Source organism: Tetrao urogallus, assembly GCF_951394365.1.
Source record: "Tetrao urogallus genome assembly, chromosome: Z".
Lineage (NCBI taxonomy): Eukaryota > Metazoa > Chordata > Aves > Galliformes > Phasianidae > Tetrao > Tetrao urogallus.
In genome coordinates this window covers 41,809,316-41,836,846 of record NC_136816.1, presented here as the reverse complement: position 1 = coordinate 41,836,846, position 27,531 = coordinate 41,809,316, and the positions used below count along the sequence as shown (strand labels likewise).

General features: G+C 38.1%; 1 protein-coding gene across 1 annotated transcript in view; it reads left to right on the top strand.

Annotated features, from left to right (window-relative positions):
• The window catches only part of ADAMTSL1 (ADAMTS like 1), a gene marked incomplete at both ends in the record, with an annotated part of 386,370 nt that overhangs the window by 251,301 nt on the left and 107,538 nt on the right, over positions 1-27,531 (top strand). Inside the window, 2 exons of the mRNA XM_079548266.1 lie at positions 3,120-3,165; positions 16,010-16,246. Coding sequence (XP_079404392.1) covers positions 3,120-3,165; positions 16,010-16,246 — 283 coding nt within the window. The remainder of the gene's footprint in view (positions 1-3,119; positions 3,166-16,009; positions 16,247-27,531) is intronic.

Genomic DNA, 27,531 nt, shown 5'->3' with positions numbered 1-27,531 from the left:
TATATAAAAAGCTGTTAACCTCTTTCATAAACTTTACTGGAAACAAGTGACTAAGTTTGAAGAATGAAACATGATTCCCAATAGCTTGCTTTTCTAACATATTCATGTGATAATAATTGCTTGTCAAGCCAAGCCCTGATCCACCTTCTTTCTCAGCAAAATCTCCTGCAAAGTGGGCCTGATGACAGAGAAGACTGTAGAAGTAGCTTTTATTGCTCCCCCTCTTTGTGTGCTCTCCAAGACTAATTTGCTATCTGGGGTGAATTCTGATATTTCCGAGTGTCTGTATAGTCTCTTGTTGATCATAGGTCTCACATTTAATCCACAGAGATCAGAGGGAGTGTGATGTCTCTGCCACATAATGTGGCCTTACTAATCTGCTGTATTCCTTCCTTGGAAGCTAACTGCCATGTGCTGTGCTGTTCTGCAAAGCATCCAATGATCTGTGTCAGTAGTTCAAACCTTACCTACAGGAAAAAAATGTGGCTCAGTCCAGCATCGCGCAAGGAGCTGTGTTTTTCTCTCCAGCAGGATTAAGTTGGTTTCAGCATTCTCTGCTTTAAGCAGAGAAAGATTTAGAAACAGAATTTACATTTAAAAATCAAGATCTTTTTCTTAAACAGCTACTCTTTAAATCAGCTTTTTATTTTCTAGATTTTTTTAACCATCTATTTTCAACAAATTTTGTAAATTTTAGTCTCACAGTGGGTGCCTGAGATTAAGAGAATCTGGAATACCGAAGCAGCATAGATCTGAAACACAAAATACTCTACAAACCTGCCATGAAAATGTATGAGCTTAGGCTGAAAACAGCTTTCAGGCTTTTGGCTGATAGTTGATAATAGGGAACTAATGAGTTTAAACAACAAATCTCATAAGTTTGATCCTGGCAAGGGGACAAAGGGAGTTTTGCAAGAGTGGTTCCTAGCATTCATGAATCATCACAGCATTGGCTGCATCCAGAATTGCACATTTGTTCTGAACAACTCTGGCCATTAGCCAAAGGAGAGGAATTGGAAGAAAAATCTGAGTAGTTCTGTGGCAAATGTCTAAGTGAAAGTACCTGTACTTTTCCATAGTGCAAACAATAAGCAAAAATTGTGTTTTTTTTATTTTAAAATGGAAAATATGAACTAAATGTGTAAAGAGGAAGTGACTATGAGGCAAATGACAGAAAGAAAGTTTCAATTTCTGTGGCAGATCAGTGCTTCTGAGGTTAATAAATTATGGCAATTCAACAGCAGCAAGTCTGCACAGAGGAAAGGTATGTCTGATGGGTTGTATGGCATTTATGAGAGAGATATGGGGTGCATATATAACTTGCAGGATAAGAATTGAGATTGTGAGCTAGGACTGCCCGCATTCTGCATGTATGTTTTTTCATTTGCTCTTGATAGGTGTAAATTAAGAGTACCTTTAGTGAATGTCTTGGAGTGTAAACAGAGCTTTGGCATGAAAAACAATATTGCTCAGAAATGACTGGCGTGTTGCTTGATTTCTTTTGCTTTTTTTAATCTCAATACTGCTATACTAGTTGACACCCTATTATGAATATTATTTTTATTATTTTATTGCTAAACTGTTTTTCCTAGTGCTGGATGTCTTCTGCACACTTTTATGTTCTGCGGATGCATGCAGTGGTAAAAATTTTTGTGAATTAATTATGTAATATTATAAAAGCATGAAATGTGTACTATCTCTGTTATGCTTTTAATAGGATTGTTATATGCTAAATGCTCCAGAGCACAACATATTATCTTTCTTTCTTGTTGCTTTTTTTTATTTTCTGAAAAAAATGATTGGCTTTATTTTCATATTTATCTCCTCTTGCAGTCATTTATACCATGATGATATATTCATAATATCGTGTTTTTCCCTGATTTTGTACTCAGAAAGGTGAGACTGACTACTCAAGGAATTTTACAATTAAGTCTTATCTCCTCTCAGGTATGTGAGAAAGGTAGAGGGAAGGATGCTTTCAATAATGTAAAGGCAAGCCATTCGGTTTATTCTAGAGTTAACAACAGTGTGGAAAAAGTTTAATCTTAAAAAAGAAGAAAGAAAAAAGAACCCACACAAACTCATGCAGATGATGTCTTTTCTCTTGGATAGTTCGAAATGGTTTGGATTTAAAAGTTCAGTCTTGGCAGGCATTTAGTCTTCAAGGAATGTGTGCTTGTTAAATCTTGACCAAAAAAAAAAAAAAATATATATATATATATATATATATATATATATATATATATAATATGTATATATATATATGTATGTATATATACATATACATATACATATATATATATATATGTATGAAATTAAGAAATTAAAAATGTGAGGAATTCCATTCTTTTGAAGAATAATCTTTAAAAGCCAAATTGAACTCTGATTTATACCAAGGACCTCCATGGAGTAAAATCTGAGCTCATAAAACACACAAATCTAAAGATCAATTACTCAGAGAGCACATTGCTGAGGGCTGAAAAGGTATCTGGATGCTGACCTTTCCTCCTGGGGGCCTCCTGACATCTGAGCTGGTATGGGTCTGCTGCACATGAAGGGGAGCACATGCGGGGGCTCTGACACTTTTTGACCCCTGCTGGTCCAGCTCTTTGGATGCCATTGTGCAGGAGGGCCTGGAGAGGTAGCTAGAGGCTGGTAGTTTGGGGGCCTGTTTTGTCCTCATATCTTCCCCCTGCACCAAGAAAGGAGAAGTCCCTTCGATAGTGAGCCACCAACAGATCACTAATGGCCCAGAGGGGCAATCTGGTTGCATCCCAGCTCAGAGCAGTAGAAGGGCGGGCTCAAAGCTGTGTGCAAGCTGGGAAACTCTAGTGAATGTGGATGTTAACAGTCAGCTGTGCTGTGCATACCAGCCTCACTTGTAAGCTAATGCTACCTTTTAGAACTTCATTTTCTTAGGTAGGATCTGGGGAGTTGTAGAATTCACATCTCAACATCCATCCAGAGGCAGAGAGGCCTTTCTTTCTGGGAAGAGGATTGGTGGGGGGACTTGGTGATTTGACATCCTCTGGAAAAATACAGGTGCAGTAAATACCTTGTGATTGTTTGTTACATTCAGCTATTAATGTTTTGTGTTTGTTTTTAATTTTTGGACACAGGACCTGTGAAGGGCGAAACATCCGATACAGGACATGCAGCAATGTGGTAAGTGAAGTCTACCTTTGATATAACTCAAATCATCACGTATGAGTGTTCATATAACAAAGTTTATTTGCTCGTGTGATAGTGGAAACACAATAACATCTAAACCTCCTTTATATCACAATACCTCTAGCAAATCATTGTTGCTTTCTTAAGAAGCTGGCTCAACAATGGCATAGCATGGTGCTAAAATTGGAATTGCAGTCGCAATCTTTCTATGGAGTCTCTCATTGAAATTTCAGAGTTGCTCAGTTGCTTATTCCCACTCAGCAGAATGAAAGTCCACTTATCTTCCCAGTGCTAGTTTTGCAGGCAGCTGGTTTACACTGGGTCATCTGTCAGGTTTGAGGATTAAGCTGTTAAGAACAGAAGACAAGTTAGTAAGAGATGTACGTTGCTGTTCACCTGTGTCCTCCTAGCACTGTAATTCTGTTGCATATCTTAGAAAAGCAAATGCTTTTGCTTGCTATTTCTATAGTGCATGTAGTTTTCAACAGAATAAAATAGGAAACTTCAACTTCCATGCTCACCAAAGTGAAAGCGTGTTTTCACTGATGAAAATGGAAATAAAGACTTTCATATGGAAAGTTTTATTGGGTGCCAAGGATTGTGAAACCACTCAAATTACATGAAGCAATGTCAGTTTTACCAGTAAAGATGGAAAATGAAATCAAACATGCTTAGGGCCAAGCTTTCTCATGCCTGATAGAACATATTCAGAAGCTTTTCAATAGGTGCTTTGTCTGAAAAAGTTAAAAAGTTTAAGCTAAAAAAAAAGAGTATTTTCCCTCATGTTTCGCTTATATTCTTTTTAGTAGACCACAGTTCACAATGAAAGAAGTTACTTGCTTCAGTCTGAGTTTCCCATGCTTCCCATTTCTCACACTTCTGCCTCAGAAATTGGTTATGGGTGTATCTGTTGTGTCACTGAGATCTCCCATCAATCTTGATATTTGCTTTACTAACTGACATAAACTGGAACAATCAATAAATACATGTGCTGGCTGATTAGCAGTCAGATTTCCTGCTGATGTGAAGCATTTAGCCTACACTGTGACTTTGGAAGGAATGGGAAGATAAATTTGTGTCGGTCAAGTTGAATGCTATAGAGTTGTGTAATATGTTAAGGAGATGGAGAGTGCACTGGCTTTGTTTGGGTTCCTGTGTGGATGCACACTATGGCAGTTCCTTTTCCCTCCTGCTCTTGTGTGTACCAAGAGCAGTGATGCATACTAGCATCCTGCTGTGCTGCCGTTAGCTGTTCCAGGATCACACCAATGAAAGGCTGGCATTCTACCTGTGTTGCAACCCTTCTTCTGTAATCAGTGAGCTTAACTTTCCAAGACAAAGAAAATATTTTTTTAAATATTATTTTTAGCTTAGGTTCTCTTTTGGAACTGTAGACTTGGACAACTTTTCTCCAAAATAAATCCTTTCATAGTTGTCAGGTGATTCCTTAGCACACCTTATATTTGACAGTATGAGTACTTCAGACTTCTCAAAATGGCAGCTTCAATACTCACTCATTTGTTTAATATCAAGTAATCCAAAGTGAAACTCTCAAATTTCTTTACAATGCTAAAATTAGTAACAATTTTGCCAGTGACTAATGAAGAACCAAGACTGCATTTATTATTTTAAATTTGGTTATTGGAGAGGGTGGAGAATAGGTTGTGCTGCCTTGTCTTTTCCATAACAAAAAGATTAAATAAGTTTTCATTTGTTTTTTTTTTCTTGTAATTTTGCCAAACTAGCAATAAATCAAACAATCATTAAGCTTCAGATAGCATCGGACTTCAACCAGGCTTTTCAACTATGGCCTTATGTAAAAAAAGAAAAAAAGAAAAGAAACTTGGCTGTATTCATTTTGCAGACATCTGATCTCAGGGGAAAACATTTTTTATTTATTTTTAAAATACATTGAGCATTTGATTCAGATGTTATGTCCTTCCATTTACGTTCATTACTAATCTGAGTTACTGAGCACTGGTATTCCTACTAAGAGCCTCTGCAATGACAATGACGCCACAATCAGACAGAAATTACACGTTCCTGAAATGGCAGGGAAAGTCCTCAGCCCTCTGTTTCTGGGGATGACTACCACTTTGTAGTACCTTGTACAGCATAAGTGAAAATCTGGAGCAGTTCGGGAAGCCTTAATGTGCATCTCTACTCTAAAAACCCCTGTTACAGAACCGCACACTCTTGCAGATTATCATATACTGTCTTTTTAATGATACGTTTGTCTCCTAACTCCCTGGATACACACACACTGAAAGTTGCACGCAATTGTGTATTTTTGTGTTTGTTTCCATTTTTAAGATTTTGTCCTCAATGTTAGTGAAAATCAGGAGGAGGGAACTGCCAGGCTCAGTGAGATCTACATTTTCATTTGTGTTGGCTGGCAGAGGATTGCATGAGAGTAAGGTCTGCATTCCACCCTTCTAAATGAAGTTAGCTATCATGCGCTGTGGAAAATTCCTTTTTGATTCCTGTGGAAATCACAGAGTCCTGAAAAATGAGCTTTCATTGCCATTAGCTTGCGCTTAACGTGATCACTGTTGTTATCGTTCATAAAATAACTGATTTATTCTCTGCAAACCATCTTTCTGTGAACTGGCATGCTTTCGTTTATATGACTGTCCTCTTACAGGAAAGGATGGGTAGTCATGTAAAAGCAAGCTATTTCAAAGCTGAAATTAGAGAATGGGAAGAATACTTCTTGGAGTCTGGCAATGAACACATTTTTGTAGGCACTATCATTTGCAAGATTTTGCTACAGCTGGTTTTAATTCATTCTGAAATTAAATAATAGGAAAAAATGTAAAAGAAAAGAAAAAAAAAAAGCACCAAGGATGATATAAAGAAACAGAGAAACAAGAAGAGGCAGAGGCACATCTATTTCTTCGGTGGACTGTACTATTCTAGGGATGCTGAATCTTTTTGGATTTACTGGCTAAGAGATTGACACTGCTGTCTATAAAGCTTGTGAGCAGTCTTTAAAATGTTGAATCTAACCCAGTATGTTCACCAATTGCATTGCTTGGTGTTGATCAGAAACTGGAAAGATTGTGGCTATGAAGCCACATGTGTAAATAGTGAAGGAAGGAATGAGGGAATCTGATGATGATTTAGGGTTGAATTGCAACAGTCTTTTTCTCTTATTACTATTCATACTGAGTCCAAGCATGTTACCAGCCATTTTGGAAAGTAATCATGGGGGAAGGGAAGGAGTCATGTGTTTTTTCTCTAGAAAATTACTCCAAATGCAATGAAAGCTTTTTTTTTTTTTAAATATCTGGTGGGGTTGCAATATTAAATGCTGTGCAAAATAAACAATATATTTCCAAACTTTGAGTAGGATTTTTTTACTAGATTTTTTATCACGTTTAGCATGTTCTCTGTTTCATTTTCTGGGCACGCTCTTAGTTGCAAAGTTCTCTAAAACTTTTGCACCAGACTGTCATGGTACCTCATTTGCCTCTTTTTTTTTTTTTTTTTTTTTTTTGCTTCTATTATCACTATACTGTTTTATGTTTTCTTCTATTTAAATGAAAATCTTTCTGATCTTTTTATCAAGCTTTTTGTGTGTGTGTGTGTGTGTGATTGAAAAATTCTTCAATTTGCCTGACGTTTTGCTTTTTATTGCACTGCTTGCTGAATCAAACGAGAGGAAAACTGAGATGCAGGGGAGCAGTGCTTCATTCTCAAAGTCATTTATTTATTCATTTATTTATTTATTTATGCCTGACAACAGGATAATGAAAACTACAAATAATGTTGCTTTTGAGATTTTCCTGTTTGACATTAAAAAAGACAGTGCTGTAAGTTGCACAAGATTACTACCTCTTTCTGCACAGTTTAAAGCAGTTCCATTAAGTCTAATACTGAATTTGTGGATAGTAGATCCCAGTAATCAGACCACTGAAACTTGTAAATACCACATGCAGCTCTTTTTTTCACTTGGCTGAAATACCAACTCTAATGGCATTCCTCATTTTCTGGATTCCATTCAGACAAGCAATTCCCATCCATGCTTCTTATCAACTCATGCTGCTTTTTGCATACACTGGTATCTACACTGTCTGTCTCACTTTTGACAAAATGACACTATATTCTTGCCATATAGCAAAGCCCAGCTTATTGGAAACTGTCCCCTGAAACTTCCAAATAAGTGAGTAGCTGCTCCTAGAAGCATTGACTCATTGACTATGAGGTGCACCACCACTAGATATTTTTCAGGTCTACACAAATAGTTAATAGAATTTAATTTTTCTACCTTCTGATACTATGTGAAATCTTTTTACAATTGAACCAGTTTCCATTTTGCAATAAAATTTTGTGTTTTCCACCACTGCGTCAATATTGAAATCTTCAGTGAAAAAACTTCTTTTGTGTTCTTTTTCAGGGAAAAAAATAAACAAATATAAGCAGTACATTTCCAGACTAGCTCAATGTCAGCTTACTTTTTAAGTAGAATTTCTTAAGTAGAAACTCAAATTATTTAGTGTGACTACATCTTTTCTTCAAAATGCTGGATTTTAGTAGCTGCCATCTGATTTTTGAACAGGTGCACTGTAAAACTTCTGTGCATTGCCTAGCAATTACTTCTAATTATTTCTTTGCAAAAAAGGTGTATTTGATATGTTGCTAATGATGCCAGCTTCAATATTGCAGTATTATTTTTTCAGCTTACAAGCCTGTGTGTCTTTGACTACTGAAAAATATTTTTAAAAATCCACCATTGCTATCATCCTTTGCAAATAAAACTCTTTTAAGCCAGACATTCAGCATAACTTCCATCACACTGGCATGTCAAGATTCTGTTCACTGTAGTGAATTCATACATTTAAATTCAGTATTTCTGATAATGAATTTTAAACACTTTCTATAAATATTTAAAAGGCATGAGCAAGAAGAAAATATGGAATGAAAAACTTCATATTGAATTGTTAACCATAAAGGAAAGGTATTTGAGAAAAAAATATATATTAAAAAATTGATCTTATAATAATTTTAGTGGCAAGTATACTTGGAGGCTTGGATTGATACTTCACTGGCTGATTTAGCCATCATCTATGTTCAATTAAAGCAGAGAAAAAGCATGTCCCTCATTTGCTTTGTTTGCACTATTTCTCCCACTCTGCTTTCTATCAGATACTGCATTATCTTGGGATATTCAGAGAAAGTTGTTTTTTGGGCCCTATTTGATCTAAGAAGTTAGCGCTGTGTCTGAATTATTTAGGAGTTCACAGATGTAGATTAATGAAAAATTTGGTTGCAAGAAACTTAATCCAAGTGGGATGCTCAGCAAGTCTTCAGAGTTGAATGGGGTTTCTGTTAAATCCCTAGATCTCTTAAATCTCTGTACTTGCGCAAATCCCTACTGGAGGAGGACCCCAGGATTTCTTTCTCAGTAATGAAATTGGTGCAGCTGAAACACAGTGCATACTTCATGGAACTGATTCAATAAACTGTTCTGTCAGATGCTACACAGAATAGGCCAGTTGTTAGTCAATTTTTGCACTGAGGAAAAGCTCCAGGTATAGTAAATCATTCTTGGCCTCTGCAAATATACAAGTGCATATATTGTAAACTGTTTTAAGGTTTCTCAACTGTTTCCACCTATCACAGTGTAGATATGATCTTCCACATTTCACCCACTAAGTAAACTTTAGAAGACTGACCCACTTTTGTCCCATGAAATCTGATACACCTATCACTATCAAGGGACATCTGGGATTCATCTTATCTTTTCCACTGGTTTGTTGATTATTAGAAATTGTTTTGAATGGCTTTCAAATATGGCAAAGCTCCATGGACTTTATGAATTGCAATAAGGTCAAATACGAGGTCGACTTGAAAACAATATTTTTGGATGTGACGAAGTGAGTGAATCTGAAGGAAGCCGTAATAATATGGTCAGGATTAGGTACTTAACTGGTGAAGATGGAACTCTGTATTTATTTTAAAATAGGTTTCATACTTCAAAGAGATTTCTGGTCATTTTTAAAATGACTCACATTTTCATTGCAGTGGAGGAAATCTTGACCTCATGGGGTGAATAGAGATTGCAGGTATCCAGCAGAGGCACAGTGTTTCTGAAACATCCCAAGAACCTTCACACAATAAACTAAAGATCCCCCCCCAAAAAAAAGACAGCTACAACTCACAGAGTTAGAGAAGAAACATTGTTTTCTTATTCACTGGAAAGATTCTTCCCTAGGACATTGTAATAAATAGAAAGCTTGACGAAATAGAAAGCCACCTGATGGAAAGGGAGCTTGGAGTACTGTTGGACAGTCAGCTGAATATGAGCCAGCAGTGTGCCCAGGTGGCCAGGAAGGCCAATGGCATCCTGGCTTGTATCAGGAATGGTGTGGTGAGCAGGACTAGGGAAGTCATCCTGCCCCTGTACTTGGCATTGGTGAGGCCTCACCTCAAGTACTGTGTTCAGTTTTGGGCACCTCAGTACAGAAGGGACATTGAGGTGTTGGAGCAGGTCCAAAAAAGGGCAACAAGGCTTGTGAAAGGCTTGGAGAATGTGCTCTATGAGGAGAGACTGAAGGAGCTGGGGCTGTTCAGTCTGGGGAAAAGGAGGCTGAGGGGAGACCTTATTGCTCTCTTCCAGTACCTGAAAGGTGCTTACAGTGAGAGCGGAGTTGTCTCTTCTCACTGGTGACAGGTGACAGGATGAGAAATGGCCTCAAGTTACAGCAGGGTTGGATATCAAGAAAAAATTCTTTACAGAAAAGGTTGTTAAGCACTGAAGTAGGCTCATTAGAGAAGTGGTTGAATCTCCATGATGCATTTAAATCTGTTTGGATGTGGTGCTCAGGGACATGATCTAGCAGAGTTGTTTAAGAGTTGTTAGAGTTAGGGTTGTATGATTAGGTTGATGATCTTAAAGGTCTTTTCCAACCTGAGTAATTCTATGACTCTATGATTCTATGATTCTTTGACAAATGGGCTTTTATATAAGATGCAAATTTATTAGCTCTTCCTGATTCTTCAAAAAATACAATGGCAGCAGTTCCTCATATCTGTAGTTGCCCACATTTATTTTCAAAAAGAAAGAAAAAGTGTAAGATTTGCATATAGCTCCAGAATAGAGTAATCTGAACCACAACTGATTACTGCCTTTGTAGCCAGATACCAGTCTTTCCATACACAAGCTGAACACAGGCCATGGAGTTATCAGAAAAATACCTTGCAGAACTCTATAACCATACAAAGATGGGATGCTTTGGGCTCACCGCTGATTTGGCCTCTGACTTCTGAATGGCTCAACCTGTGGACATATCCTTCTTTATCTCTGTTGTACAGGTAAACAAACTACATACATACATACATACATACTGTTCACTTTCAGGATCAGACCTTTAGGTGTATTAAATGTAACAAATTACGTTTAATTATATTGACTCATGCCATTCAAGCATTACCACTGCTAATCAGCAGTGGTAGAGGATCTCTTTCCACCAAGCACCCCCACACATACTGAGAGCAGAAGGCTCCAGGGAGACCTCATTGTGGCCTCCAGTGCTTGAAAGGAGCATATAAACAGGAATGGGAATGGCTGTTTACGAGGGTGGATAGTGATAGGACAAAGGGGAATGGTTTTAAACTGAGAAAGGGGAGGTTTAGGTTAGATATTAGGAGGAAGTTTTTCACACACAGGGTGGTGACACACTGGAACAGGTTGCCCATAGAGGTTGTGGATGCCCCATCCCTGGAAGCATTCAAGGCCAGGCTGGATGTGGTTCTGGGCAGCCTGGTCTAGTGATTGGTGACTCTGCACATAGCAGGGAGCTTGAAACTAGATGATCACTGTGGTCCTTTTCAACCGAGGCCATCATTTCTCGTAACCTGGAGCTGGCACTCAAACAGGCAAGTATATATTTAAAAGCATGAGAAGTGTTCAGAAGAAAATAGCAACTTACTGCTTGAACAGATGCACAGCAAAACATCTAATTTGCCTTATCCAACATCCAACATTTCCACAAGTAGAATACTCATTTACAGGCTGTGAACTTCTGTCTTCCGTTATATGACTGCACAAAGTCTCTGATCCCTAGTAACACATAAGACAAGCAATATACAATAAGCTCTAAAAGCTGAAGAAAAGAAAGACAAAAGAATAATAAAAAATACCAAGCTCTGTACAGTTTCTTCTTTTTCAGTCTAGGAGATCTTTGTCTAATGATGGATATTTGGACTCAACTTTTCTTATTCTATCAGTTATTTTTTACAGAAAACAGAACACAGGTTATGCAAGCATTATGCACATAGCTGCAAGTACACATCTTTTTAACTTGAAAGGAAATTTTCCTTTAGAGAGAAGGATCATCAAGATCTTTAGGCAGAAGTGTTTTCAATGCCTTTAGGCAGATTTAGGACTCAGGATTGCAGTAGGAGAAATGCAGTGGTCCAGACTGTGACCCCTTTTCTTATCTGTGTGCCAAGATAAGTATGGATGTTTGCCTTTGTGACTGCTTGAATGTATTCCTTGAATGGCTTCAAGTTTCACATGCAAACTTTTTTAACACAAGCTCTATTATTTCAATCCATTGTTTTATTTTGATCATGATATCAAAGACTGGAAGTATTTAATGTTGGTCCTGGTCACCTGCCGTGTCCTGAAAGCTTGTTATGTTGACCATACATTTTTTATTTCTTTGATTTAAAAATAAAATCCAGCACAACAGATATAGTATTGAATCCTGTACAAAGCAGGATTATGAGCTCTGTATGTTGTGAGCTTTAATGGGCCTTTCTGTCTTTGTAAAAATAAAGCTATCTCAAGCCAGCAAGTTTCGAAGGTAGAGCCAAGCTTGAACCAAACAAGAGAGTTGGCTTGGATCTCAGCAACAAGTGTAAGCCAAGCCAATAGACCTGACTGTATTCTCTTATGGACAGAAAAAAATCAGGGAAGGGTATGCACCAGAAGATTGTGTAGCAAAAAACAAGGCCACAGTGTTCTTCTTTGCTTTTCCCTTCTTTAGTGAAAATAGAACTAAAACAGATCTTGGGTGAAGCCGTAACTGTCTTGTTCATCCTTGTTTAAAAGCAGAACAGAAAGACCATTTTTCTCTAATTACACCATGTAAGTGCTTTCACCCTGCTGGGCAGCTAAACTCTGCCACACCGCTCTCTCACTCCTCTTTCTCAAAGGAAAAGAGAGAGAAAATATGACCAAAAGGGCTCAAAGGTCACGACTAGTATAGGGAGATTGCCAGTTACCATCACAGCAAAACAGACTCAGTGTAGAGAGAACAGTATAATTTACTGCCTATTGCAAACAGACTGCAGCAGTGAGAAACTCAAAGCAAAAGAAAACACCTTCTTCCCAACCACCCTCTTCTACCTCCTTCCTTCTCTTCAGTTGGTACAGGGAACAGGAAACGGGGCTGCAGTCAATCCGTAACGCTTCATCTCTACCAGTACTTCATGGTCACTCTCTGCCCCTGCTCCACCTGCTGTCCCTCCCATGGGATGCTGTCCTTCCCAAGCTGATCTTACATGGGCTTCCCACAGGCTGCAGCTCTCCAAGCTTGGCTCCAACATGACTCCATACCATAGGACCCATGGACTCATATAGACCTTCAGGCACTGCTCTGTACAGGTTCCCCACAGGCAACAGCTCCCCCAGCCTTCCCACCCCACCAAAGGCTGCTCCTCACAGCCTGCAGCTCTGGCCATGTGTATTCCTGCAGGGGTATCCGTGGGATGTACCTCCTTTAGGCCTTGTCCACCTCTGCACTCTGGGCTCCTCCATGTCTGCACATGGAGATCTCTTCTGTATAGTGCCCGTGGGCTGCAAGGAGACAACCTGATTAACCACAGGCCTCTGCTAGGCTGCAGGAAGCTTATGCTCTGTGCCTGGAGCATTTCCTGCCCCCCTTCTGCACTAACCCTGGGGTCTGCAGGGCTGTTTCTCTCATAGTTTCTTTCTCCTCTCTCCCAGCTGCTGTTGCACAACAGTTTCTCCCTTTCTAAAACTTCTGGCAGTGGTGGGTCCCTTTTGGAGCAGCAGGAGCTGGCTCCAATCTGATATGGGGCAGTGCTGGGCTCTGCTTGCAGGGGCCAACCTGGCAGCCTCTCTGCCACAAAACTTTCCATGCAAACCCAATACACGCTGTTATGGAGGAATAATGAAATCAACACATATTCTTCCGGTCTCTTCACTTGCAGCCCTTGTCTAAAGGTTGTTGTTTTTTAACAGTTTGCCTAGATCACAGTTCTGAGACAGGACCTGTATATTTGTTCACTGTGTATTCATTGATTTCTTTATTCCGGTGATTTAAAAATCATGGTGAAGTATATTCACCAGTTTTCTCCTTTTTAAATCTTCCACAACATATGAATAGAAAAGATGTATACTGCCTAAGTCCTCCCACTGACCTTGGACTTTCAATATCAACTTCCAAAGAGAATGAATGAGCTCTACGTTATTGCTCTTTGATACATACTTTTCAAGAGGAAGGTTTGGCTCAAATCTTTTTCTTAATATATTTTATAGCAAGAACACTATTTTCTTGTCCTTAAAGGCCAGAACTTTGACTAGAACTTGACCCATCAAGCTCAAGCTCTAACACACTAGAAACAGAGCAAATTATCTGAAAATTTGCTCACTCTCTAGAAAGCAAATTAATCTGCTGAAAGTCTGTGGCTTAAAGCCATGACTTTTATTTGTGTATAGTTCACCATGAGAAATGTTTGGAGCCGTGTAATCCAACATTATTCAATATTCAAACATAATGGATGCAACCACCTACCCACTACTTAGTGAATGGAAGGCTAAAGGTATACAAACAATACATTCATAGTGAAGGTTTTAAACAATACATTCATAGTGAAAATGTTACCAGTTTCCTTCAAGATAAGATTTAGAAATTTGATTTTTTAGACAGATTTTCTTTTAGACTTCAATATAAAACAGTTATCCTTTAATGTAATAGAGTGATATGCAATCCCCATGTCACTGTTATTGAAAACTACTGCTTAAAAGAAACAGGAAATGGTAGGAAAAAAAATGTGAGGCTAATTTAAATCTCAGAAAAGTTATTTTACCTGAATAGCAGTAAGATTTTCCTAGTTGAGAGGATGCAGACGAGAGGTGAATTAATTTGTCATTAAAGATAATACAATTTTTATAGGGTGAAGTCATTATTCAGAGGACAAAAATACAGAAATCTTTTAAGGATATTGTCTAGTCGTTTCAGAGCTGCTCTGAAAGTAATGCCTCTTTTCCTATTACATTGGCCTACAACATCAGGGGTGGATGTTGGTGTTATGGCATAGAGGTTTAATGTTCCCACCAGTATTCCATTATATGTTGTAATGTAAAAGATGGCAGCAGAGGGGCAGTCATAGAAAATGGCATCTGACATGTACATGTGTATGGAGCAAAGTTATGTAATTGAACTCCTCCATGTGGAAAAAAATTTGCGCCCATTGATATTTATTGATGCTTGCTGAAAATTTATGGAGACCAAACAGTGGATGTGAGCACAGTGAGGTAGTGGATTGTGCATTACAACAGTGATGACAGTGGGTCACCTCTACTGGTTCAGATTTTTACAAGCATGGCATGCAATCTCTTGCTCATCACTGAGGAAAATACATCAGTAATTGTGATAACTGTGTTGAAAAAATTGTATTTTTTTGCTGAGAATTTGCTCTATCAAACAGTGTTATTGTGTTGTTTGTATCTGTTCTAGTTTTCCATGGAAATAAATAGAAACATTACTTTTGAAGCAACTTACATAAATATTTTAGCATTCCTTCCTTCAAGTCTGTAACGAACATTTATGCATCTCCCATTCTTAAGCAAAGTTATAGCAAGCATTCATTTCACAAGGGGAAGATTTCCTTGTAAGAGGGAGGTGGAGTACTTTGTGACCTTAATAATCTGAGACAAATGCATTCCTGTTATTTTATATTATTTTACATTATTTTATTTTAGAAAAAACCTGAATCCTCATATAATAACAGGAATACAGCAGCTAAGGTTTAGGGTAAACACCATCACAGGAGCTGTAACAAAAGAGCAGGTGCTAGGTATGCATTTGTCTCAGATTTCAGGTTTTTTCTAAAATAAAATAAAATAAAATAAAATAAAATAAAATAAAAACTAATCTCTAGCCTTTGTGGTTCTTGAAAATATCAGTCCTTAAGGATCAAAAACTGGAAAGGAAATAAAAAGAACTTACATTTATTCTATCTGAAGTTTCATGATTTTGAAGTTCTTCTTACTCTCCTGAGAGACTGACAAGAAAATATGTGTACTTTAGAAAAACATCACATTCTAACTTCAGGGAGAGAAACTAATGGGAGACATCAAGCAGTCTGAGTAGTCACTGTTTGTTTGTTTGTTTTTATATCAGGAGTACTCGGTGCAGAGTCAAGTTACATGTTTCAAACCTCTCAAGGTATTAACAAGGGAGCTTTTTAGTGTAAGATCATAAGAAGTTGCTAATTATGACAGTTATGAAATCTTTGCCTCTGTTGTGTTGAAGAATTACAAATACATATTGCATTTTTCTTATTCCTTTTTCCCTACCAACTGATTTAGATCACAAAAGCGAAGAAAAAAAAAAGCAAAGAAAGCATAAGCAAACAAACAACAGTCTTGATGTTGTTTTCATACTTACTTGGAGAGAAAAAAGAAAGACATAATTATACATTTGAATAATGTGTAGCTGTAACTGTCTCTTATTTCAATGTTATTTATTCTAAACATAAAAACTCAGTATATGTGGCAACTGTGAAGTCCAGCCAGCTGTACAACGCTATGACCAGCTCTCCTGAGTAGAATCACTGACCTTTTCCTCCTTTTCTGCAGGACTGTCCTCCAGAAGCAGGTGATTTTCGTGCTCAGCAGTGCTCAGCTCATAACGATGTCAAGTATCAGGGGCAGTTTTATGAGTGGCTTCCTGTCTCTAACGATCCTGACAACCCATGCTCGCTGAAGTGCCAGGCCAGAGGAGCAGCTTTGGTTGTAGAACTGGCACCAAAGGTTCTGGATGGGACCCGATGCTACACTGAATCCCTGGATATGTGCATCAGCGGCTTGTGCCAAGTAAGAAGAGAAGCTCTATTCTGCCATTATTCTTAATAAATTCTTCCTTCAGTTCTATTTATGTGCTCTCTTCTTCTCCATACCTGTACCATTTGGGGGTTCTTCTTTTTAGTCATCCATTTTAATCTTGTGCTTTTTTCCGTTATCTTGTTTGACGTAAGTCTGCAAAATCAGTGTACAAAATCAAAGATCAAAAGTTACTTTCTCACTTGATGAGTGTTCCTGGGTTTTTCAGAGGAATATGTTCTTCATTTTTGAACAGTTTTCTAGTTAGCTTCTGTAACAGATCTAGTTTGAAAGTATTCTAAGAAATATTTTCAGCTTTTGATTTTTATATACAAAAGCTTTCCAAGTTTCCAGGAAATTATGTTGTTTGAGGCTTCACTTAAGACACTAACAACATAGTAGTAGTTGAAGTTCTAAACCGGAAAATCTGCCATTGTTTTGATACCTGACTGAGCAAGCTATTACTCATCTTTGGGCTCAGTTTCTTTCTTTGTTACATTTTAACCCTTCAATTCAAGACTGCATAAAAGTCTAGAGATCATTCATCCAGTTTACTAATCCTAATTTGTTTTCTTCCTGTCTCTGAATTGCTTTTATATTACCTTTTACTTACATGTTGCTTTTATTTATATATTGCCATTGTTTTGAATTTGTGTACATCATAGTTTAGTCTCTTGAACTGCATATAGGCAGCAGAGTAATGTAAAGGAGGACATTTGCACCATCTCTGTTAAATACTAAACACACCTTAATATTGAAAAAGACAAAGTCTAGGACATTTCAATGCCCATTTTACTTGAAATATATGTAGATTTGATATGTTGACTTTCTAGAGTACTTTCAGCTATGTTTTTTGTCTTTGGAAACCTATCTCCACTTCCTTTCTACTTGATTTTCTGCTATGAACCAGAAGTTAGCTTGCAGTAAATAGAGTATCCACTTATTCCATTAATCTTATTTAAGATCTTAAAAAGGGAATAATCTCTTTACTTGATCACACAAGTTTTTGAAAAATTCAATTGCTTCAATGAAATGGACACATTTCAATGTTTTTGTTTTTGTTTTGTTTTGTTTTATTAATCTTCTAAAATTTGACAGAGAAAGTTATGTGGAGAAGTAATATACTCTTATACAAGTTAGGAAATTAGGAGTAGCTCATTCAGGCTGTGTGTCAGGTTGATTTTTATTTTGGTTCAGATATCACGGAATCATACACAGAATGATAGAATCATAGAATCAATTGTAGAGTCACAGAACTGCTTGGGCTAAAAGAATACTTAAAGATCACCTAGTTCCAACATCCTTGGCATGGTCATCGGCACCTTCCACTAAATCAGGCTGCCCAAAGGTCTATCCAACCTGGCCAACCTGGATACTTCCAAGAATGGGACATCCATAACTTCTGTGGGCAGCCTGGTTCCAGTGCCCTACCACCATCAAAGGCGACGAATTTCTTCCTTGCATCTAATCTAAATCCATTCTCCTGTAGTTTAATGCTGTTACCCCTTGTCCTGTCACTACATGCCCTTGTAAAAAGTGCCAAGAATGGATGGCTGCTGTAAGGTCTCCTTGAAGCCATCTCTTCTCTGTGGTGAGCAACATCAACTCTTTCAGCCACTCTTTATAGAAGAAGTGCTCCAGACATTTAATCATCCTTGTGGTCCTTCTCTGGACTTGCTGCAACAGGTCAACATTCTTCTTACGTTGGAGATTCCAGAGCTGAACACAATATTGCAAGTAGGATCTCACAAGAGTAGAGTAGAGGGAAGAATCATCTCCCATTGACCTGGCAGTGATAAGTCCTTTGTGGAGTGGCCCAGGACACGATTAGCTTTCTGAGCTGGACGGGCACATTGCCAGGTCATACTGAGCTTCTTATCAACCAACATTTCCAAGTCCTTCTCCTCAAGGCTCTTCTCAATCTGTCCTCTGCTTAGCCTGTTTTTTTTGTTTGTTTTCTTGGGAATGCCCTGATCTGAGTGCAGGACATCATTGCACTTGGACTCGTTGAACTTCATAAGGTTCACATGGACCTACTTCTCAAGCCTATCAAGATCCCTTCCCTGCAGCACATCAACTGCACCACACAGTTTGTAATCACACTGAGGTTTCACTCAGTCCCACTGTCCACTTTGCTGTCAAAGATGTACCAATATCAACCCCTGAAGAACACCACTCATCACTGGTCTCCACTTGGACATTGAACAATTAACCACAGTTCTCTTGACCATCCAGCCTATTTCTCATCCAGCAAGTGGTCCATCTGTTAAATCCACATCTCTCCAATTCAGAGACAAGATTTCCAAGAAAATAATTCACTACTAAAACAAATAAATTTGCATTCTCATGACACTTCTTACTCTTGGAAGGTTGAGGCTGACTACACTCACATCTATGAATGTGATCTACTTCTTACTTAGATAGGTATTTTGAAGATAAACACACAAATACTGTTAACTGTTGTGTGCCTAAGGAATTTCAGCTAAAGTAGCCTTTTATTACATACTGCAAAAAGGTAGAATGGTATTTTATTGCATTCAGTTTCACCATCAGCACTTTACAGACACTTAGAAATACTGCATCATTTTTTGAGGATGACTAAAAAATAAACAAACAAACAAAAAAAGCTCATACGACTACACTCCTCACAGTGAATAAATTTTTGATGTATTACATTTAAAGTACCTCAAAGTCTTCTTATCATAGTGCCTCCCTGGTAGCCAAACAGATTTTTATGACAGTAGCATTGCATTAGAAAATTCATAACTAGATTTGCACTTATTGTGTGCATTAAGACAGTGGATGCTTTCATGCCTATCCCATTAACACGTCATATAACAAGGCAGTCCATAAAGGTAATGGATATAAAATTTCACAGAAGGAACTGTGAACCTTTTTTGGAAACAACACTAGCCTCCATAAAAGGTCTCTTATGACAATGTGAAACAGAATTATAGAAGAATAAAGACAGAAAGTCTCCAATTTCTTTTAGAATCTAGATTGTTCTATCTGTGATCTATAACGTTCATATGAATAAGCTTCTTCCTGCAAATGAATACATATAAAACAAATTGTGGCCTTATTTCTGTGCGCTTGCAGTGGTAGCTGCAGGCTACATAGTGGACTCATACTGATTCACAGATCCTTGTATTGACTTGACCGAATCTTTATTACAGAGAAGCATATAGACTTCCATGGTATGTTCTGATTACATCCCCTAGCTGTGATTTTCTTATAATATATTTAGCTATAGAGAAGGAATTGAATGTAGTTCTGCCAGAACATTTTATTAAATATTTAACTGTGTCTGTTCAATTAGATTCTATACAAGAATCCTCTATTAGCATAAATGACGTTAAGATCAGTCTATAGCTTCCGCTTACATAGAATCAAAGAATCATAGAATGGCCTGGGTTGAAAAGTACCATAATGATCATCTAGTTCCAAGGCCTCTACCATGGGCAGGGTTGCCAACCACTGGACCAGGCGGCCCAGAGCCACATTCAGCCTGGCCTTGAATGCCTCCAGGGATGGGGCATCCACAACCTCTATGGGCAACCTGTTCCAGTGCTTCACCACCCTCTGTGTGAAAAACTTCCTCTTAATATCTAACCTAAACCTCCTCCTTCTCAGTTTAAAATCATTCCCTCCTTGACCTGTCACTCATAAGCAGCCGTTCCCTTTCCTGTTTAAATGCTCCCTTCAAGTACTGGAACGTCGCAATGAGGTCTCCACATCTACCTATGTAAAAAGAGTCTCACTCCTGTTTATAAACTTTTCAATACTGGAAAGTTGCAACGCGGTTTCCCTGGACCTTTCTCTTCTCCAGACTAAACAAGCCAAGCTCCCTCATCTTGTCTTCATAGCAGAGGTGCTCCAGTCATCTTTCTGACCTCCTCCGGGCCCTCTCCAAAAGCTCCATATCTTTCGACTGTTGTGAGCCATAGAGATGGATGCAGTAGTTCAGATGTGGCCTCACAAGGACACTCACATCCATTGGCCTACTGGCCACCCTTCATTTGATGCAGCCCAAAATACTATTGGTCTTTCGGGCTGTTAGAACACACTAGTGGCTCATGTGAACTTCTTCGTCTTCCAGGCCCCTAATTCCATCTCTGCATGGATTCTCTCAAGGAGTTCTTCTCTCAGTCCATATACATATCTAGGATTGCCCTGGGCCATGGCCTGTTACATTCTCAGAAGCTGTTTCTGAAGTTATAAATGGTGAAAGAGTTAGTTTCAAAGGCTTTTGTGTGCTTCAGCATTCTTTCCCTAAAAGATGCTTGTTTTCACTCTTATTGGCAAATATGTATTTGTTCACAAGATTTAGAAATTACAATATCCATCTCACATGTTTTATCTTCTAATTTTTCATGTTGTTTGGAGCTTTAAAATTGCCAGTAGCTTAATGGCCAAGCTGTGGCCCTTTTCTTAACTACTGCTTATTTAACTGAAGTCTCTAAGTGCTAGTCTCTTGCCAGTTATATTCAGAAGATGATATTCAGAAAAAGAAAGCCATGTTTGAATGTCGAATTAGAAGATGTATAACTAAATCCTTGATTGACTGAAGATTATGGTTAGACATTCCTGAAAAGATGTTTACTTTATTTGCAGAGCTAGTATATGGGAGAGGTTGTGTAGTTGCTGGTTTGGCATTATGTATGCTTCTTGGGACAGGGCAGTTGACATAGCTCTGACAGTTCAGTAGCCATGCAACTTGTCAGTGTCTTGTCTGATATACTACCTAAACATGAATTTCTCTTCTCTAAAGAGACTGGATGGTTGTTTTTTTTTGTTTATTTGTTTGTTTGTTTTTGTTTTTACATTTCACCTTTGTTCTTTATTTTTAAAACAAAACAAAACAAAAAAAACTAAGAAAAAAACTGGAATAAATTTTTAAGCATTGTTTTCCTCTTTCAGGTGTTTTATCTTGAACCCATAGATGACAGAGTTTGAGCAACCATTTTTCAAATGAGAAATTTTCTTACTTTCTCCTAACAATTTTAAATTGGCTTCTCCACGCATATCTTTGTTATTTTAATAACTTTCTCTTCCTTCTTTTTTAAAGTATAGAATACTTCAAGGCAATTCCAGGTTTGAGGAAGAAGACCAGAATTATCTCCTGCCTAAGAGGAAAAAAGCCAGCATTTTTAAACCATACAAAATTCATTGCTCTAATTTTAGTGACTATGCTCATCCACACCTGCTACCAATAGCAGTGGGGATCAGATTATTACTCAGGCAAGATTCAATTTTTCTGCATTTTAATGTGGCATATTATCTAACTGAAAATTCTTAGAGAGAGGAATTCCAAAACAAGATTCTTACCTGTGCTGCTGCTTTAGTTTCAAGGGCACTGAAAGTACCCATCATTTGCCCTTTTGAAGGCAGTGTCAAGAAATGAATGGCTTTTATGCCATTAGTTCTCTGCAAACAGTCATATATTGTATATTCATTTATAGGCATTCAGTCTCCCCCCATAGCATCTTCCACTAATGATCTTTTTTGTCTGCCAAGGCTATCACAGAAGTCAGGTTAAAACAAAGGAAAGAACTGGGGAAAAAAGTCTAGGTATTTACATGTTGCTGGGATTTCAGTCTTCTGCATTCAGCTATTTCTGGCCTGTTTATAGCTGTCAATTTTTTTTCTTTTCTAAGCTGTAAGAACTCACAAAGAAACATGAAAAAGTTGTAATAATGACTGTATTATTTAGGCAAAAAGGATGGCTATTTTTTCCCATACATGCAGAAGACATTATAACAGGAAAAGTTCTGAGTTTTCTTTCAGCTTAGCCCAGCCTTTTGGCCTGATAATGGCTTTGCAGTTTCTGATGTCTGCACAAAACTCCTGGATGTAAATGCTAAAATGAATCTGTATTTTGTTTGGAGTGTACTGAAACCTAGCTCCCTTCTGTTCAGAAAGTTGGTTTCTGATGGCAGCTACTTATGAGCTCAACAGCTGTTTGAGCTTTTTGTCTGATTTTGTCTTATACTCTCCATCTCATATTATGTGAATAGCAAATCTGAATTTTGTTTTGTTCATAAGTACCATTATTCTGAGATTAGAAAAGTAGCATGATGTTATTCCAGCACACAAAAATGAGTGGGATGTAGAACTCACAAGTGTAATAGCCAAATGCTTATATTGCTGTCATGCCAGGTAACAACATTTTTGTGGCAAAGAATGGCAAGGAGGTGGGTATGTTTACTGTGTGAAAGAATCTGCATTTACATTATTAGAAGTTCTCTCCCCAGCCCTGAGCTATCTGTTTTCCACTTTATGGTCCAAGAGAGATTGGCAACACTGCAGAGACATTTTATTCTATTATTTCAGCAGAAACAATACCTGTTATTACTCCAAAGGAGACTAACTGTCTAATGTGAATAGTGTGCTTCATCAGCAACACACACTTGCCTTTGCCAAGGCAAAGCATATGATAATTTGGGGGTTTACAAAAAGAAAAAGAAAAAAAGAGGAATTTGAAAGAGCTATTTGAAGACCTGCTGCAAATATCACAAAGCTGTCTGTTCGTGTATCTCCTTAGCACACCTAAAATTCTGAGGTGCGTGGAGTGACACAGGAGGATTAAAGCTACGTGAAGATGGCAGGATGTCCACTGGCAGGGCTGTTTTGAGAATCTCCACCAAAACCGAAACACGGTTTTCGCTGAAGACACTGACAAGTCTTCCAGTTGTCATGAAGATCTGGGGAAGCGTGAGGCTGCAGGCCTCTTAAGTAATCTCCACTGTCATCCCACTGGCACTGTGTGAGTCTTACTGTGACTCTTCCCCCACTGAGAAGCAGGCTGGAATGCCATGTAGACTGAGCAGTTTCAGCAGCGGTTTGGGAATCTCTAAAATATTAGATCAGTAGGTGAAGTCTATCCCTTGATAGCACAGATGACATAACTGCCTGAAGCACCAGAAAGCCCATGCTGAATCTCTGTTAGTAGCATGCAACTAGATCATTTATCCAGCCCAACAGAGACAAGGCTCCTCAACAAAAGAAGTCTGAATATGAAGATTGTGCACCCAACAGAAAAGAAGTCTGAGCGTCAGTATCAAGCATGCCATGAGATCATGCAAGAGCTGACAAAGGATGACAGTCAAACATGATGGGCCACAAGAGCCAATTAAGTGCTTTTAGATTTTAGTGCTTCATAGTCTGGGAGTCCACTGATAGTGGGTCCAGAACACAGACTTCACAGAATTTGCTTTTCATTTCTTAAGAACTCATTCTGATACTTAAAGATACTTAAGAACACTTAAGGAGAATTCCCTTAATTAGTTTAGATTTATAATGGCATTTGCAATCATCTTCTGCTGTAGTATTCTCACTCTCTTTCACAAAACCTGGCAAATATTTCCCTTGGAAATGCTAAATATATTATCCATTCAGATTATATGTGTTAGTCTTTTATAGAAAATCAGTATTTCACTTTACTGCGATAAAGCACTACTACTTAAAATAAACCAGGGTTTTTTGTTCTCCTCCTCAGTGACAGCATGGGCACACATAAATTCATTCTTTGGCAAATGAACCCACTTCAACAAAAACACAGAGAAATCTGAATGAGATGGATCAGGGAAGACAAATAATCACCAAATACTTTTCTTATGTGACAGGTTTTCTCTTGTCATCTGTCTATAAACTCTTTGATCTTAACTCTGTTTAAACATTGCTTTTTACAGAATGACAGACTCTGGATTTCTATACCATCAGAGAACGAACTAGATACGGCTTTGTTTCCAATTTTGTGAGCTCTCTTATGTTGGCCCAAACAGTAAATTGGTTGTTTATATACGACCAAATCTGTAAAATTCAATCTTTTTTTACGTAGGAAAATTACTTATAATGAAATTTGCCTATAAGGATAGGAGTTGCCTTGTTCACACATCCAAGATTTTAATATATCTATAAATCCTCATTTAGAAGTTCCAGCTTTTAAATGGATTTAATTACTTCTTTTTAAATCATGGGTGGTTTCAGAATGAGGTTACATTTGTTCTTTTCCCTGAGGGAATCTGAGAAATAGGCATTTCTCTTGAGATCTTTCTGCTGTTAGGTGTCTGCTACCTGTGTGCTTTTAGGGCTATGGTTGAATCACTAAATTCAGTGGCTCATGCATTGTGTTAAACATGCTGGTGGGGTGATGTTCCATTAAGGTCATCATCTAGGTTAAAAAATAGTAATAGCAGAGAGCTGTGACTGGCCTGAAATGCTAGGCTGATGGGGTAGATACCAGACAGGATTGCAAATCATTCCGCCAAATTACTGAGTTGGCCAGCCACATGCTTATTGTGCAGGATGGTGGATCTCAGTCAGAAAAATAAGGTATTATTTTTATAAAACTTGGCAACCGATCAGTGATCAGAGTTTGTTTATGCTGCCTGAACAGTTGTAAGTTGTACTTGGCTCATGTGCCAAACAAGTACATTGATTGCACATGTCACTGGGCCTATTTCTACCAAGCACAGTTACGAATTGCCTTGCCACTGTGAAACTCATCCTGCAGTCTTCAGTTATAGTTGCTGTCTGTGCTATGATGGCAACAAAACTGTGTGTGACATAGGAGGATCCAGCCCGGGCCTTGATGCTGCACAACAGCATGCCTGTCACTTAATGGCATCAAGTACAGAGGCAAGCTGTACTAGGTAAATAGTGAGGGTAGGAACTGTCAGCACAACGTATAGGTGGACCAAAAGGCAGGTAAATCTGCAACAGGGGCTGAGAATCCCTATAGCACAGACACCAGTCTGGTTCCAGCTTGCCATACAGCCTGGAGCTTGTTCTCTCCACAATAATTTAAAGAGTACAACATCTCTTCACTCTGATTGTAAAATGGTGTTTTGGACCCAGCTGAAACAGTGGCCCAAATCCAAAACTTTTTTCAGCTGAGCAGTGACAATCTACACAATTCTTAGATTGAGCCCCACATTAGTATGGATATGAAGGGCAACTTTGTTTTTCTCAGATTCTCAGAACTACTTCTGTTTGAACTGCAGACATGCCCTTTGAAAAACAGAGAGATTTATTTATAATTGGCTAGATTTGCAAGCTTGCTTTATTACATTATTTCCTGCCTAGGGTTTCTTAATACTGAATAGAAATGATTATGAAAACTTCTTACTTCAGGGCATTTCCAGGCTAGCAGGGCTGAAGCAGAACCTGCCATTGCTGGTCCAGTTTTATTTCTGGAAAAATCTGCTGAACTGAGGCAAAGTTCAAGTCCAGAAGGGGAACACATACACTCATAACATTCATGCATGCACTTCGTGAATTTGTTCCAATCTCTCTGTCACTGGACTTTCAGCTGAAAGCCTTTAAACTGTACATAAGCAGTTCTGTTAACTTGATAACTTTTTTTTCTGTAACTTTTTTTTTCTGTAAAACAAGTCTTGTAAAAATTAATTTATTTATGTACCCAGGAGTCAGGAATATCCTTGCTTTTTTATTTTGCCAACTTACTGGCTGTCAGCAGAGTAAAACTGGGAATGGGGGAGAATCAAAGTCAACATGTAGTGTGGGACTTCAGCCTAAAATGTAATATGGAATCTTTACCTCTGAGCTGAGCTGTGGTACCTTATGCCAGAAAACAATACAGGCTCAGCCAGCTGAGGATTAGCTGTTATTATTCTGGCTTTTTGTTGCTAACTTTTTTATGTAAACCCATAAGGAGAATAGAAATCAGCTCACTTGAGAATATACACTGTCATAGGATGAGATGATCAAGGACTGGTCAGGGAGCTGTTGCCATCCTGTAATTTCCTCACTCCGGTATTGACATCCTTCACACACCATGAAAAGCCTGAGATCTCCAGAGCTCTGCTTCATCAGCTCCACTGCTGTTTGGGCATTTAACCACAGCTTAATGGGAGCACCTTTAGAAGTACGTAAAAGCTTCATCCAAAGTCTTTTGGACTTATAGGTGTATTTACTTGATTTTAATAGGGTTTGGATTAGGCTGTCAGGGAACTGAAGGGAGCTGCTTCTGACATTTTGTGCAGTAACAATCTGCTGTTCAAGGCTCTGACCACACTTTGACTATCTGAAACTCCAAAGATTTCAGTGTGGAAAGTCTGTGCTTCATTACTCTGCTTAAAGTGGAAGAAGAGTAAAGTGTAATAAAAATGAGTATGAAAACTGCTTACTTCAGAACATTTCTACACACAATGGGTTGTAGTAATCCATTTTTGTTCCTGGTGGGGGCTTTCTTCCCAGCACTTTATGGATCGAAAAATGTTTCATTTCCCTAAACGCCCCAGGATATATTAAGATTAAGACTAGAATGCACTGGAAAAGGAAGTTTCCATCCCACTGAAACTTCAGAATTTCAACATTGGTTCCAGTTTCAAACTCAGATGAGAATTTGACATTTCAAAGCTTTTCAGGGAGTAAAATATTCCTCAGACTTTTGATTCACAAATGTCAGGATTTATTTCAGTCTGTGTCCATGAAGTCATTGATCTGAGCTGTGGACTGAAGGCACAATATCACTATTTGGTTCTTTGCCTACTAACCCAGCAGTATCTTCCTGGAGCTTCTTTTCATGATGAGGCTTCAACAACTCCTAGTCAAATTTATTAATAGGTCAGTGGTCTGCAAGAAATGTAGGCTTTTCTAGCTCTGCTGCTTAAGTTAACCTACTTTTTCTGACAGGAGGATCTCACCCAGTGTGCTGTATCTTGAGCATCATCCATTCCAAAACCTATTTTCTATGTTTTGTTCATACTGTGAGAAGATGTTGCAAGAAACAGCTCTGCCTTCCTTGCTGATTCAGTGTTCATAGAGACATGTTCTTATTCCCCTCATAAATAGTACTTTAATTTTTCTCTGTCTCACTTTATTTTCATAAGAGTGCAGCCTATATACTACTTTCTTGTAAGAGCTACTAGGAAGCAATATAAGAGATGTGAAGTAATGTTTTTGATTCTGAAGCATCTAGGAATCCATTGCAAATATTACTAAGCCTTTTGCTGGGTGTAATCCTCTCCAAATGACTGAAAAAGGATTTGCCTTAATAGTCAATGGAAAAAAAAAAAAAAAAAGCCATGAGTGGGGAAGTTTTAAAGTTGGATTTTTTATATTTTTTTATTTCAGGCATTAGTTCAGCTAATCACTCATAAAGATTTTTTTACGAAAATACAATACTTATTTCCAGAGCTCTGGATATCTACTAGGATAGATAATCTAATGGTGCTAACTAAAAATCTGCCCATAAACCCTAGGGCAGAAGTAAATTTATTTCATTTTATCAAAGTTTCTGAAAGTATACAGTT